General features: G+C 35.5%; 1 protein-coding gene across 1 annotated transcript in view; it reads left to right on the top strand.

Moving 5' to 3' along the window:
* Positions 1-17,316, top strand: part of LOC149088318 (uncharacterized) — a 234,276-nt gene that overhangs the window by 105,753 nt on the left and 111,207 nt on the right. Inside the window, exon 14 of the mRNA XM_089246939.1 lies at positions 12,391-12,513. Within this exon, the coding sequence (XP_089103065.1) occupies positions 12,391-12,513 (123 nt within the window). The remainder of the gene's footprint in view (positions 1-12,390; positions 12,514-17,316) is intronic.

The following is a 17,316-nucleotide window of genomic DNA, read 5'->3' as shown; positions in this document are numbered from 1 at the left end:
AGTGTTTCTTAGTGTTTTATGAAACTTATCTTCAAATTTTGAGATGTTTTTGCAACAGATTAAACAATTTCCTCTGGAAACCATGTTTCAGTTATAGTTCCATGTTAAGTTTTTGGGGTCAAGAAAAATGAAAATAGACGTACATTGAGTTTTTCAAGTATTTTATGCGATGTGATTAAAATAATGCACATGAAATATGAATTATATCATTATCATTTGATCATCTTTGCCGCACCATGGTAATTTTCTGCACACAAGGGCTAATTAGACCGGGACCTACCATTTATTGCAGATTCCGTACTTCAGGCTTGTTTTTATGCTCATCGAGAGATTGTGCGCTAATCCTTCGATGGGGGACTTCCTGCGGTACCAATTTTTTCTTCGGTCATGTCGACATTTCTGTTGCACTTCTTGAGGAGTGGAACAGTATTCCCCAAAGTCTGATCGATAACCTCATCGCATCCATGGCAAACAGGTGTGCAGCAGTCTTAGCTGTTCGAGGAGACCACACGCCCTATTAAAACTCATGCATCCTGTCTAAACAGTACTTTTTTTTATCGTTTACATGTAACCAAATTGTTGCCAAATTAAGTTGGATCGTAGAACATGTGGCTTTAGTGCTGCAAGGGTTGGTGGTAACTTTCCCCCCTCAAAACTTTTACTTCTGAAAATATGCCATCTTAACTGTGGAATGGTTGAAAAATTAGCATCTTTCAAATAAGCCAAAAGTTTGTGAATTTTTCAAAAATAGATTGGATAATTGATCCACAATAGGTTCTCCAAGTTGTTGAAGAGCTGTTAGAATGTCATTATCACAGTGAAGATTGATGTACACTTTTATCCACTTCTCTTTTGAAATGCTTACAAATTTTCCTCCCGTTCCCATCCGTATAGATCTCTGGCTTTAGGAACGCCTAATTGCACGACACTTTTCCTCAATATTAATTTTTCTTTGTTTGCTGCCTCGACTCATAGCTAAATTAATTTCATTGTTCACTTGGTGACTTGAAACAAAGTCAATAAGCAATATGAAAATGTTGGTATTTTGCAAAAATACATCAATCTAATAATTATCGTGATGGTCTACTACATCAAGTACATGAAGAGGTATAATGGTGTTTTGCTTCTTATGTGTATGGTCAGTTAAATCTGGATAGAACACATTCGTGCAGTTACTGTATGCTTTACTGCCGAAAACAACAATTTTCTTCTCACTTGCAGGAAAAAATTGGGAGTATATATAATTTATTCCCAAGATACTCTGCCAATTGTGATTTCATTTCGTTCTGTGAGAAAAACATCTTCAATGATACCCATGTTATATTGGTAGTATTTGTAACAATAAATCTAATAGGTTCTGTCAGCCCCAATTGTTTTTTATGAGTTTGTTCCTTCAATAAATTCTCAAGTTATTGGTCAAATATTATTCTTCCCTCTGGGTATCCAATTGTCATTTTCATAATGGCTTCTGTGAAAACATTTGTGGAGTCTTCACAAGTTTTCATGGCAGGTGTTTTTTTTACTGATTGTGCAATTACCATTCCATATATAATGCACACTTTCTCTATTGGAGAATTCATCGAAAATTCTAATGATTCAGGGGTATGGAAGAATATTTATATTTCTCTATTGCAGCAATAAATGAAACACCGGCAGATGCAGGGCTCCCACTCGTCTTACTTTTTGGTAAAATTTTCTACTTTTGTCCTACTCTCTCGGTTTTGTGTTACTTTCTAATTTCGACTGAACTGAATGTCCATACCTTTACTTTTGAGGAATTTCTGTACATGTTGATTGTTCTGGTGACCTAGTCGCTCATGCCACAGTTGAATATCAGAATTTTTAACAGCAAGACAAGCTTTAGAAATTATGACACGCATCAAAAGCTTGTACACACCACTGAGTTGACGAATTCCAACAGCAACAGTCTGCTTCCCATTTCGGAACTCTCTTGTGCTTTGTGTAGCAACTTCGATGAGACCATGATTCAGAGCAGATCCCGATGAGAACAGATTCTGGTCAGATTTAGGGATATACCAAGCATTTTTCAATTGACCTGGTTTCCACTTCCCACATACCAGCATTTCCACATCAATCGTGCCGTATCCTTCAGCATACATGAAAGTTCCATCACAGAGACAAAGCGGTTTTGGCTCATCAAAAGGAACATATGAAGAGAAGAAATCCGAACGAATCGATATGTGATGAGAAGCCCCCGAATCAATTATCCAACAGTCCTTGTTAACATCTGTGACAGACATGAATGCTTGTCCCTGAGAACTCTGGTCAGAAGTTTCATAATCTTTACTTGAACGGCAGTTCTTTTTGATATGACCGACTTTCCCGCAGGAGTAGCACTTCACGATTTCCTTCTTCGGCTTTTGAGTTTCCGAAATTTCAAGCTTTTTCTTAGCCGTCGAACTAGCATTTATTGCAAAAAATGCTACAGTGCCCAGTTCGGAACTGCTAGATCTCTGTTCTTCACCTATATGCACCTTGTTTCACCTATTTGCACCATAATTTTGAATGATGAATGTTAGTTACTGTCCAAAACCATGAAGTAATAAATACAAAATTATTTTTCCAACCAGGCAGAAGTTTTTAATGACTACTATACTTGTTGAACCCTGAAACTAATGAAAAATTAATCAGCCAAATGGTCCACATACACTCCCCCCCCCCTCAAATAACCTTAAAAATGATACAATTTCTGCTTTGGCAGAATCATTAATTACATTCTCCAACATCTACAATATTTGGCAATATATCAATGATTTCCTGCTCAATTAAAATTAATTACACAAATTTTGTCCATGGGATTTGATAAAAAAAGTAGGAAAAGTAGGGCAAAAACTAGAAAGTAACACAACTTCGTCTTACTTTTTGGTAAAATTTTCTACTTTTGTCCTACTCTCTCGGTTTTGTGTTCTGCTCTGAATCATGGTCTCATCGAAGTTGCTACACAAAGCACAAGAGAGTTCCGAAATGGGAAGCAGACTGTTGCTGTTGGAATTCGTCAACTCAGTGGTGTGTACAAGCTTTTGATGCATGTCATAATTTCTAAAGCTTGTCTTGCTGTTAAAAATTCTGATATTCAACTGTGGCATGAGCGACTAGGTCACCAGAACAATCAACATGTACAGAAATTCCTCAAAAGTAAAGGTATGGACATTCAGTTCAGTCGAAATTTTTGTGATGCATGTGCATATGGTAAAATGCATAGACTCAGTTTCGGTACCAGAACAACGAGACCAACTACAGTTGGTGAACTGATCCATGCAGATGTCTGTGGGCCGATGCCTGAAAAATCGTTGGGTGGAAGCAGATATTATGTTGTATTCAAGGATGACTTCTCGAGGTACAGATCGGTATACTTCTTGAAGGCAAAGTCTGAAGTTCCTTCAAAGGTGAAGCATTTTCTTGCTGAAGTACGAACTCTAGGTCATACTGTTAAAGAGCTACTAACTGATGGTGGTTCAGAGTTCAAGAATTCCGAAGTTGAATCCACTGTAAAGTAGTGTTGAGGAAAAATATCCATATGAACTGTGGTATAACAAAGAGTCACCATTCAATCATTTACGTGTGTTTGGTGCTGAATGTTTTGTGCATGTTCCAAAACAGAAAAGAAAAAAGTTAGATAAGAAAGCTCAGAAAGGATATTTTGTTGGGTATTGTGGCGATAAAGATGGCTACAGGGTATGGATACCCAGTAAAGATGAAATAGTGCTTTCGAGGGACGTTGTGTTCAAGAATGAAATCACGAGCAAGCAGATTTTCATCAACAATCCAGAGTTTACTGAAAAAGTTACAGAAGAGACAGGTGGTTCCAAGCAAGTTGAATCACAGCCAGACATAGATACGTATAATTTACGAGACAGGTCGAAGCTGAAGAAGCCATCCAAGTTTGATGATTACGTCATGCTGGCAGAATGTGATGAACCAGTCACTTACACAGAAGCAATGTCATCAAAGGATTCAAGTCATTGGCAAGCTGCTTTACAAGAAGAGATGAATTCTCTAACTGAAAACAAGACATGGAAGCTGGTGGATTTGCCAAGTGATAGAAAAGCCATAGGAAGTCGATGGGTGTTCAAAGCTAAGAAAAATGCAGATGGTGCAGTGACAAGATATAAGGAACGTCTGGTCGCTAAAGGATTTGGACAGATACCTGGTGTAGATTTCACTGAAACGTTCAGTCCAGTTGTTCGCTGGGATACTGTGAGAACGATGTTAAGCGTGGCTGCTAAGAAGAAATTAAAGGTTGACATCAATTTGACATCAAAACAGCATTTCTTCATGGAGAACTAAAAGAAGAAATCTACATGAACCAGCCAGAAGGTTTCGAGAATGGTTCAAATCAGGTCTGCAAATTGATGAAGAGCATCTATGGACTGAAACAGTTCCCCAGGTGCTGGAATGAAAAATTCAGCAAATTTCTAGGAAATCATGGCTTAAAATCTTCAAGTTCAGATCCATGCTTGTTTGCTAATGCAGAGAAAACCTTTTTTCTTATCCTTTATGTGGATGATGGTCTGATATTTTCCAAGGACTTGAAAATGCTAAATATATTTCTTGACCAACTCAGATCTAAATTTGCAGTTGTAATAGATAATGCCAAGTACTTTTTGGGTATGCAAATTAATTATTTGGATGATGGATTGATTTTCATCTATCAGGAATCTTATTGCAGACGAACCTTAGCCCGTTTCAATATGACAGATGCAAATCTGGTAGGCACGCCTATTGAAAAGTGTTGTTTACCAGCAGATATGTTTGCTGCTCCAGCCCTTGATGTTCCTTACAGAGAGGCTATTGGGAGCCTCATGTTTCTAGCTACGGTCACACGACCTGATATAGCTTACACGCTTGGTATGCTCTCTCGGGTATTAGACAAACCTCAAGAGTGTCATTGGAATGTTGTGAAAAGGACATTGAAATACCTAAAGGGTACAATGAATTGGGGTATTTCGTACTCATCTGATTCCAAAGCTGGCGCTTTAGAAGCATTCAGTGATTCAGATTACGCAGGGGATCCTGTGTCAAGGAGATCAACCTCAGGCATGGTGTTTTTGTGCAGCAGTGGCGCAATAACATGGAAGAGTCAACGTCAGAAATGCCTGGCTCTATCTACAACTGAAGCTGAGTTTGTGGCGGCAACTCAAGCTGCAAAAGAAATAGTATGGCTTCATTACTTGTTTCAAGAACTTGGTATTTCAAGTGGTGTTCCTTTACTACAGGTCGATAACCAGAGTGCCATCAGACTCATAAAAAATCCAGAGTTTCACTGCAGAACCAAGCACATTGATGTGAGATACAAGTTCATTCGAGAACTGTACCAGAAAGAACAACTAGATGTGCATAACTGTTCGACTCAAGAGCAAGCTGCTGATTTATTCACTAAGCCACTTCCTTGTGGAAGGTTTAATCATTTGAAAGAAATGATAGGGATGTGTGCATTGAAGGAAAAATGATGTGTTGCATTGTGTATCGTTATATATATATATATTTTTCCTTTTGTATCCGTTCAGTATTCTTGCATCTGTGCTTATGTATTGGTTGTTTTCTTTTTTTGATTTGTTAGCATGTTTAATTTTAGGGGGAATATTGATTATTTAAAAATTACCTGCTAACCGCTAACTGTGATATACTTTAATGCTTTATTTGTGGCAACGCATGTTTTATTTACATTCATTGTTTTGCATTCGTTCAGTTCGGACGGCTTTTTTGTGTATCCATTAAACTTCAATTCGTTTCTCTGCTCACTCGTACTTTAATAATTTGAATATTAATGGTGCCATTTTTATGGGACCATTATTTACTAGATATTAAAATTAAATGCTATTGCCAGACACGATACACAGATTCCTTTACACATTTCAAGGAGTTTATTTTGTTATCTAAACAACCATGTTACATCAATCATACTAACTCAATTAACACACTACTAATAACTGAACATTTATTATCAATATTTCAAGATTTCACTCTTACAATAAAATATATGTTTAATCACTCACCCATTTTGCTCCATCGAAACTTGGCCCTTTCCTAGAGAAAGAGTTCGAAACGCGACTACCCCAAGAAAACTCATCACTCTCTCTGCCAAAAAGCCTAGTGTGTTTCTAAACCAAGTCAGTGGAGACTCCTGCTATTGGTTGAAAGCAATCGCCTGATATCTATCAAGATTTTCATTGGCCCAGAGGCACACTGTCTATCTCAGGTGACGAGAGAAAATTGTGATTGTGTTGCACAACTTGTACATACTCCTGTACACAAGTGTGTCATAAAATTCCTGGCGAGAGAAAAGTGGACACACGTGTTGCTTCTAATGTATTTATGTGTGTTTTGTGGTTTCGGGGGGAGTGTGAGTGTTTGATGCAATCATGACAATAATGTGTTGACATTTGAAGTCTGGACTCCATAACAATAAAAAAATGACCAAGAAGTTGTTTATCTTCTTGAATTTTATCAATTTATCATCAGTCTTAAATACAGTATTGTTGCACGTACTGAATGTTTTTATTTCCATTTTCTTCATTGGATCCTAAATTGACATTTTAGTGGTTTCACGTTCCAGTCTATTTCTCACAATTCCCCAAATTTCAATTTGCCTTTTTGGTCACGATTCAGAATATCATCCTTTCCAAATTCTGAAACGTTCATAGATGATGTTATTTCATTGGTGTGGTGTTACATCGGAAAGGGTTTTCCGGTAATACAAAATTATTTTTCCAACCAGGCAGAAGTTTTTAATGACTACTATACTTGTTGAACCCTGAAACTAATGAAAAATTAATCAGCCAAATGGTCCACATACACTCCCCCCCCCCTCAAATAACCTTAAAAATGATACAATTTCTGCTTTGGCAGAATCATTAATTACATTCTCCAACATCTACAATATTTGGCAATATATCAATGATTTCCTGCTCAATTAAAATTAATTACACAAATTTTGTCCATGGGATTTGATAAAAAAAGTAGGAAAAGTAGGGCAAAAACTAGAAAGTAACACAAAACCGAGAGAGTAGGACAAAAGTAGAAAATTTTACCAGAAAGTAAGACGAGTGGGAGCCCTGCATCTGCCGGTGTTTCATTTATTGCTGCAATAGAGAAATATAAATATTCTTCCATACCCCTGAATCATTAGAATTTTCGATGAATTCTCCAATAGAGAAAGTGTGCATTATATATGGAATGGTAATTGCACAATCAGTAAAAAAAACACCTGCCATGAAAACTTGTGAAGACTCCACAAATGTTTTCACAGAAGCCATTATGAAAATGACAATTGGATACCCAGAGGGAAGAATAATATTTGACCAATAACTTGAGAATTTATTGAAGGAACAAACTCATAAAAAACAATTGGGGCTGACAGAACCTATTAGATTTATTGTTACAAATACTACCAATATAACATGGGTATCATTGAAGATGTTTTTCTCACAGAACGAAATGAAATCACAATTGGCAGAGTATCTTGGGAATAAATTATATATACTCCCAATTTTTTCCTGCAAGTGAGAAGAAAATTGTTGTTTTCGGCAGTAAAGCATACAGTAACTGCACGAATGTGTTCTATCCAGATTTAACTGACCATACACATAAGAAGCAAAACACCATTATACCTCTTCATGTACTTGATGTAGTAGACCATCACGATAATTATTAGATTGATGTATTTTTGCAAAATACCAACATTTTCATATTGCTTATTGACTTTGTTTCAAGTCACCAAGTGAACAATGAAATTAATTTAGCTATGAGTCGAGGCAGCAAACAAAGAAAAATTAATATTGAGGAAAAGTGTCGTGCAATTAGGCGTTCCTAAAGCCAGAGATCTATACGGATGGGAACGGGAGGAAAATTTGTAAGCATTTCAAAAGAGAAGTGGATAAAAGTGTACATCAATCTTCACTGTGATAATGACATTCTAACAGCTCTTCAACAACTTGGAGAACCTATTGTGGATCAATTATCCAATCTATTTTTGAAAAATTCACAAACTTTTGGCTTATTTGAAAGATGCTAATTTTTCAACCATTCCACAGTAAGATGGCATATTTTCAGAAGTAAAAGTTTTGAGGGGGGAAAGTTACCACCAACCCTTGCAGCACTAAAGCCACATGTTCTACGATCCAACTTAATTTGCATCATCAGAAAAGCCCTCGACCAACAATAACCCCCACTTATTGGTAATAGGTGGGAAATAAATGGCGAAGAAGCAATTTCTCCAGTCAAATGTCTGGAGATACCTGCACCGAAAGGAGTTATTGAACTTGTCAAAATGTGGGTGTAAGGGTATATGTGGACAAGTGGGAAATGTTCTTGCTTAAAGAAATCTCTTGTTTGCACCGCTTTTTGCAAATGCAGTAACTGTAACAATGCAAAGGACTATCAGCGACAGTAGTGACTCAGAAAAAAAGATATGTAATACATATACATACAAGTGCTGCTTTTAATGATTCTGTTCAATATTTTTAATTATTTATGCTATTTCATTAAAAACTTTTGTTTGTGTGTATAATTGATTAATAGAAAAACTATGTAACTATGTAAAACTATGTAACAAAATTTAAATTTAATTTAAAATTTAAGAGACCTTCATCTAGCAGTGGATTGAAAATGGTGGATGATAATGATATAATTCATATTTTATGTGCATTATTTTAATCACATCGCATAAAATACTTGAAAAACTCAATGTACATCTATTTTCATTTTTCTTGACCCCAAAAACTTATAATTTGACATACTGATCAATTATAAGTTAATATAGTTATTAATTTTATATACACTGCTCAAAACAATTAGGGGAGCAAGCAAAAAAGTGAAGAAAACCGTGCGAGACAGCCACGGATTGGCATACAATGGATAGTACACGCGTATCAATGCACAATACAGAAAAAAGACGTAAAAAAATTTGGAATTAAGCTTTAATTCTTTGAAAATATGGAAAAAACATGAAAAGATGATTTAGGGCAACAATTTGGTTACATGTAAACGATAAAAAAAAAGTACTGTTTAGACATGATGCATGAGTTTTAATAGGGCGTGTGGTCTCCTCGAACAGCTAAGACTGCTGCACAGCTGTTTGCCATGGATGCGATGAGGTTATCGATCAGACTTTGGGGAATACTGTTCCACTCCTCAAGAAGTGCAACAGAAATGTCGACATGACCGAAGAAAAAATTGGTACCGCAGGAAGTCCCCCATCGAAGGATTAGCGCACAATCTCTCAATGAGCATAAAAACAAGCCTGAAGTACGGAATCGGCAATAAATGGTAGGTCCCGGTCTAATTAGCCCTCGTTTGTAGAAAATGACCGTGGTGCGACTCAAATCATCATAGCCATGTCTATAATATCTATACGCAGGCCACCAAAACGAAAGGGCTTTCAAAGCTAGACGATCACTTCCTAGAGCCGCATTTAAATACTACAGCCGGGGCAAGCAGGCATCCCCCTTTAATGTAGTTCTAAATACGTCGTTGAAAGGAGAATTTAGCGCTCTTTCTGATCAAGCGCCCAGGGCATAAAACCTGCTCGCTTTTTGGGAAGACAAAACTCTAGTCCTGTGGGTTCCCTGTCTGGAAAGAATTTTAAGCTATTGCTCTATTAATAAGTCAAAATGTAACTTACTAAAATCATTACTTTTTATTCCGTTTTAAAGTATTTTTACTCCGTTTTGCGGCCCCTAAAATTTAGAGGCCTGGTGCGGCTGCACCTTTCGCACCTACCTAAATCCAGCACTGATTTCAATCCCCACATACTCTGCTGAAATGAAGTGGTTGAATAAAACCAACACCAATATGCACTGCTCAAAACAATTAAGGGAGCAAGCAAAAAAGTGAAGAAAACCGTGCGAGACAGCCACGTATTGGTATACAATGGATAGTACACACGTATCAATGCGCAATACAGAAAAAAGACGTAAAAAAATTTGGAATTAAGCTTTAATTCTTTGAAAATATGGAAAAAAGATGATTTAGGGCAACAATTTGGTTACATGTAAACGATAAAATAAAGTACTGTTTAGACATGATGCATGAGTTTTAATATGGCGTGTGGTCTCCTCGAACAGCTAAGACTGCTGCACACCTGTTTGCCATGGATGCGATGAGGTTATCGATCAGACTTTGGGGAATACTGTTCCACTCCTCAAGAAGTGCAATCTGCAAGTCTCGGACAGTAAAAGGCGGCTTTGGTCGCGCAGCAATGCTTTGTCCGAGCATGTCCCAAACATGCTCGATTGGATTCAGGTCAGGAGAGCACACTGGCCATTCCACTGGCTGTATTGTTTCAGCTTCAAGCATGTTCTCCACCAGACGACCTCTATGCGGTCGGGCATTATCATCCTGGAAATCAAAGGAATCTCCAATGGCTCCAGTGTAAGGGATGACATGAGGTCGCAGTATCTCGTCTGCATACCTTTGGGCCGTCAAATTGCCATTCCGAATGATATGCAGGTCCGTACGTCCGCCTATGCTGATTCCACCCCCTACCATCCAACCAGCTCGTCTGTATTGTGACCTTTCACGAACGAATGCGGGGTTATTTCGAGTGCCCCTGTCCCTCCATACCAGAACACGTCAGGTGTCACACTCCAGACTGAATCGGGACTCGTCTGTAAATAGCACTTGGCTCCAATCATGTTGCTCCCAATCTCGATGTTCAGCAGCCCATCTTCTTCGGGCCGCACGGTAGTGTGGGGTCAACAGAATGCAGACCATTGGCCTACGTGCATAGAGCCCTCCCTCATGAAGCCGATTACGTACTGTTTGGCTGGACACCCTTCGTCCTGTTGCCAAGAGCAACCGTCTTTGCAGCTGCGTAGCATTCTCTGTTCTGTTTCGACGGGCTGTTAACCGTACATACCGGTCATCAGTTGCTGTAGTGGCGCATGGCCGACCTTGCCCTGGTCGACGTCTAACATTTCCTGTTTCTTGGAATCGATTCCACAACCTTGCAACAACACTTCTGGCGACTCCAACAGCGTCCGCGACACTACATTGTGTTTGCCCGGATTCCAGTCTGCCTATAACACGCCATGCCATGGATTCCGGTAAATCACGTTGTTGAGACATCCTCAAGTCACTTTGTCTCAAAAAAAAAATTACTGTGCAATCGAATTTCACAGTTACGGCAATTTCTGCAACATCCCTATTTCTGCCCTTATCTCCTTTTTCTGGTTTTTGACGTCATGAACTTTGATTTGCATATGAATTTGCATATATATGCTTCTTCCGTTTCCTGCTAGGCTTTAAATTATGGATGATTCATTTTATGTTACTTATCGGTATACATCTTTGCGCAATTTTGTTAAAACCATGTGCTCCCCTAATTGTTTTGAGCAGTGTAGTTTATATAGTTATTCATATGCCATGAATATTAAGGAAATCTGTGAATGGCAGCCATCTTGAACGCCATGTTAAAAATCATCTTAAAAATTTGTAAGAAAAAAATGGCACCTAAGATATTTGGATTCTACATGTCAAAATCTACAGAATAAAAAAAAATATCAAACTAGTCACAAGAATCCAGCTGGAAAACACATTTCATCCTTACTAATATATATATTTTTTAATTCCTCAAATCTTTTTGAAAAGGAATGGGATTTTTGAAAAAAGTTTCTAATATGAAAGTATTAATAAAAATATAATGTAATAAAGCTATGCAAAGGGAAAAAAAAGTGCTTATACCAAAAGCTAGGTCTTCTATAGACTACTTAGTTGCTGAACATTTTTTGAGGTGCACTGTAAGGAGGCAAATCTATGTTATTATGCATGTAGTGCTTGAAGAGGAGCATCTAGTCAAGTCAAATTTCACTAGTTCCAGAAGTTAGAGGAGACTGCCAATTTAACATTCACCCCTCCATTTATAGAATCTATGCCAGACTCCCACTTTTTCTTAAAGCACATAATTATAATACAAAGAACCAATAATGCAAAAAAATTAAACACATGAAAAAATTGTTAAGCAGCCTAAATTGATCAACAGAGATGAATGTAACATGCAGACAGTTAGCTATACATGTCAAGAACTGCAGCCCAAAAATTATGCAATTAAAACTGCTGAGACTTCTCATTTACCATACTTTCGGCACTGGCTACCAGTTTTTGGTTTTTTTAATATGAGAAAAAGTGTGGAAATGAAGTAGCCATCAAAAATGCCTTTGAGAAGTTTCCTTCTGTAAAATCCATCATTAGTGTAGTGGTTTCTTGATAGAAGAGAGATGTTATTGCATCTAATAGGGTACTGTTTCAATTAACAAAAGGTTGTTTTTTAAGGTACTCTTTTATGTCTAACTCTTTTTAAGTTTCAGTCTACATTTGACATTTCTCATGCAATTACGTAACATAATTTCCATAATAATTCTTTTTATGTAGATAGTTCGCCAGCAGAATTCAAACATTAAAGAGATTCCACTTGTGGAAAACATTCATAAAATATTAACTATCAAAGATTTGATACAGAAAAAACCGAAACCAACTGTATCACTTGATGAGGAAGTAAGTACTTGCTTTATACTCTGTATGCTTTGTTTAATATTAGTATCATTTGTAACTTTCATTTTCAACCTTGATTTTTCAATTCTCAATTTCAATTTTATTGTCATTATTATTGTTTCAACACATGAATCAAACAAAAAAAAAAAAAAATCCACCAAGGATGCTATAGGATCCATACTGGTGGACACATCAATTTCATAAGGGTACAATCATTTTTAATTAAAATGAAAAGCTAACGAGAAGAAAACAATTATCACCACGAACAAAAACAAAGGGGGGGGGGAGGGGAGAAAACAGTAATGTATATATATATGCACAAATAGGTTGATATATAAGTCATGGTTTGCACAGATATTGATATTTATTGGTGAATCTGTTGTAATCAATGAAATTAGAAATTAGTATGTAATCATGATTAGCAAAAAAAGGGAAAAACAATAAAAATAATATTTTATTAGGTGTAAGCATTGACTGGAGAAACATAAATGTATTAATTAATGTAATTATATTTTATCTATGGCTCAAAAATTGTGTCTATATATGTACACACACACATATCTATGTACCAGAATTTCCAAAATGGCCTTGGATGTTGTTTATGGTAAATAGATAATTCTTGAGCTGTTTTTTTAACAAAGGATGAGATGTAGAACTGTTGACGTCATGTGGGAGATTGCTATAAAGTTTTGATGAGATAAGTCAAATGGTTTTTCTTTACAGTTTTGTGTATCCTGAGGAATTTGTAGGGTATTGCTGAACCTGGTTGATGGTCTCTATGTATTTAATGGTAGACAAATATGATATTTTAAGAAGAATTATAGATTTATGAAAGAAAAAATATATCTCAGTGGAAGTATATTTAAATGATGAAAAAGTTCATTCATGGGGGGGGGGGGTGTAATCGCTAGTAATACATATAATTAATCTCTTTTGTATTTGCACAATACGGCAAATCGTACTAACATAATCACTGCCCCAGATAACGAGGCCATACAATAAATGTGAATGAAAAACGAGTAGTAAAATAATAGTAGGAAAGAAAGGTTTACTTTGTCTTTGATGTAATAAAATTTGTAGAGATTGAAATGAAGTTTTGACTGAATATACTTCACATGTGATTTCCATTTTAAATTTTTGCCAATGTAGACACCAAGATATTTGGTGGTGGATTTTTGCATTAAAGGTGAGCAGGTACAGTTTGAGTTGGGAAGGCAGTTGTAAAACGAGGTGGTAATTAGAATCGGTATTGTCTTGCTGAGAGAAATTCATATATTTGATTTTAGATATGTTAATTTGAAGGTCATTGTGCCAAAAACCATTCATGAACTATAATTAAATCATGATTAATTGTGTTAGTAAGTGTTGGTCTGTTGATGCATATAAAAGTACTGTATCGTCAGTGAATGTGATTAATTTGCCAATTAAATTGAGGTTACAAAAGTCATTGATGAATATTGTGAAAATTAGAGGTCCGAAAGTTGTTCCCCGAGGAATGCCCCTTTTGGTTATCATTGGACTACTGACACTTTTTCCGACATTTGACTATTTGAGTTCTATAAGTAAGGGTTTAAAAGATTATATGCGTTTCCTCCAGGGTTGGTAAAAAAACAAAAAACCAGGTTTTTTTGGTTTAAACCGGTTTTTTGTTTTAAATAGTATTAACATTAAAAACAATGAAATTTCTGAAAAATAATTCAAACTTCTAATAATTAACTAAAATAAAATGTTTATTAATGTAATTAACACTATTCCCATGCTTATTAATCAATAAATATTTATTACATTTTAACAAAAACCAACTTTTGCAATTTAGTTATTTTTTGCTTAACTCAATAGATTACTGTGTGTTTGAAAATTCTTTTAATGTTATTATTAATTATATAATATATAAAGGTTTTTCTCCAGTTACTTTCAGTATACTTAATTAGGAAGCAATTTTGCAAAAACTATAATAAAAATTAGGTGAATATAATGTATTTAATGAAGCATAAATAATGCAGATTAATTAGCGATGATTTACTATATACAGGGTGATTATAACTAAGGTTCTGATTTCAAAACACTGTAAAAAAGAATGATTATCAGAATGACTTGAAAATTGACATGAATATTCCTGAAAAAATTCAATTTTATTTGATAAAGGGGAAAAAATACTTAAAAATGTAAAATTAATGACATCATCCAACATGTGGGAAATTTGGCAGAATTGATACCTTACCAATCATGGCAGAATGATACCTTACCAATCATGGCAGAATGATACCTTAATTATAGCATTTCACGATTTCATAATTCATGGAAACATCCCAAAAAACTAAGTAATTGAACAAATAACTATACAACTTACTTAAGAAATGTTAAATATGTTGTCCACCGTGCGCGTGTTCTGGCTATGAGGTTGAAAGCACAAAAATTCTTGTTCAACAACAGAATCGGAGTATGCCATGGTCATAATGTGGATGTGCTTGCAATTCAGCTTTATTAAACCAAACGTGCCCCCCCCCCCCCGTTAATATTCCTGAGGAACTTCTAACATATAGGGAATGTGCTGGAGATTGCAATTCACCAAAGTTTGCCATCTGACCACTGTTTATAACATTTTGAGGTACCCCCACAGCCAGAAGTTGCAAGGGTTAAGGTGCATCCTGTCAAAATGGGTCTTCAGCAGCTGCTTTGCTGGTATTGCAATGTGCATCTTGATAGAAGTTCTGTCCACACACTGATGCTGTGGAAGTGCCGAAATGATGTGGTTGCACAAAATAGATTATACTGCTGGCCAAGTACAGCATCATCTACTTGCACATTTTGCACTTTTTTTCTTTTGCGAAAGAAACTTCCATTGCTTCAGGAGTATCCATGCAAATTTTCAAGTCATTCCAATCAGTACTTATTGTATAGTTTTGGAATCAAAACTTAAATTATAATCACCCTGTATATAGCTGATTATTTTTCATAAATCTGTTACTACTATACATTAGAACCTTGATTAACTGGGCTTAACAGTGTGTGTGTGTGAAAGTATAAAAAAAACAACTATTGAATATTAAGACTGTGAAATATACAGTAGGAGATGTGCTACTTCTTATGGGAAAGAAAATGTATGTGAGGTAATGTAACTACTAGTACACTAGTCTTTGTCCTTTAAGGACAGCTGGTGTCTTTATTGGATTATAGGACCACTTGCCCCTAGCATGATGGTGTCACTACTGTTTCTGCTTCTTTGTGAAGGGAAAAAGAAACCCTGTGAGATAATACACCACTACATTTAGATGTGTGATGCAATCCTTATTCATGAATTCGCTAAAGATAGAGCATAAGAATGTAGCCAAAGGTTAGAAAATGTTGTAAGAATGAGAAACTTTGGCTTTCATATTATATAACTTTAAATGACTAAGATACTTCATATGAAAAAAATATATATATTCTGGCCACTTTTATGAGACTTTTTGAAAAAAATCACGTATAAAATCTTATGTCATTTAAAGATATACCATCAGGATGTACCCCAAGGATATAAAATGTGGTAAAAATGAAACATTTTGGCTAATAATGAACCAATATGATATTTTTTAAGGAAAAAATGATATTTAGGCAACTTTTATATGATTTTTTGAAAAAAACCAAGGTTTAAACCAAACAACCCTGGTTTCCTCTAATGCCGTATGTATGGAGTTTGTCAAGTAAAATGCTATAATTAACACTGTCAAAACATTTGGGCATGTCGAGAAAAATTGGTTTTTTTTTTTAGGTTTGTCCATGCTATCAACAATGTATTTAGTAAATTCAAAAAGAGTAGTTTCTGTATTTTTATTGGGGAGGAAGCCGTGTTGATTATTAGAGAAAAATTGATTCACCTTTAAGAATAAGAAAAGTCTGTCCCTGATGATGGTCTCCAGGATTTTAGTAGCTGTGCTAAGTACCACCACCGGTCTGTAATTTTTTAAGTCAGTATTATTGCCTGTTTTATTGGCAGGAGTAGAGATGTAAAATTCTCGAGAATAATCTTTCAGAGAATATTCTCATAGAGGAGAATATTCGAGAATATTCTCTGGAAGGACTACTTTCATAAATTACTGGGGATTATTCTTATAGAAAATAATGAGAATTATTCTGAAGTTATTAATAATAATGCTTGCAGAGAATATTCTCCTTGATAAGAATATTCTTCAGTTATCGAAATCTTTCCAGAGAGTATTATCAAGAATATATGTAATAACATGTATTATAATAAATAATCTCGATAAATAACTTGAGAAAAATTATTATTTTCGATAAGAATATTCTCTAGTAATTTATAATTGTAGTCCTTTGTCCCATCTCTCTTCCCGTCAAGAAGTTTGTAGACCACAATATTAAAGTTTGAAAGCAAGAAAATTAAACCAATGGCTGAATTGCACAACTTTTAAAGAAATGTGAGTGATATAGAATTTAAGTGTATGTGCATTGAAGAAAACAACAGTTCTGTATCTTCTTAGAATGAAGGTGATTATTAGAGCCCGAATTATATGCACTAAAAAAGTGGCAAAATATGCTCTAAAAATATGCAAATATGCACTTAAAAATGCAAAAATATGCACTTAAAAATGCAAAAATATGCACTTAAAAATGTGAAAATATGCTCTTAAAATGCAAAATATGCTCTTAAAATGCAAAATGTGCACTTAAAATGCAAAATGTGCATTAAATACTCCAGAATATGCACTAGAAATCTTGAAAAAGTGAAAAATTCCTAAGTATGTACAAAAAATGAGAAAATATGCATTAAAAAAATTACCATGCGAAAAAAAGCAGATGTGTTTTTAA

Source organism: Pholcus phalangioides, unplaced genomic scaffold (assembly GCF_987345545.1).
Source record: "Pholcus phalangioides strain wild (caught in Gottingen) unplaced genomic scaffold, Ppha-v1.0 ptg000003l_1, whole genome shotgun sequence".
Lineage (NCBI taxonomy): Eukaryota > Metazoa > Arthropoda > Arachnida > Araneae > Pholcidae > Pholcus > Pholcus phalangioides.
This window is presented reverse-complemented; position numbering and strand designations above follow the sequence as displayed.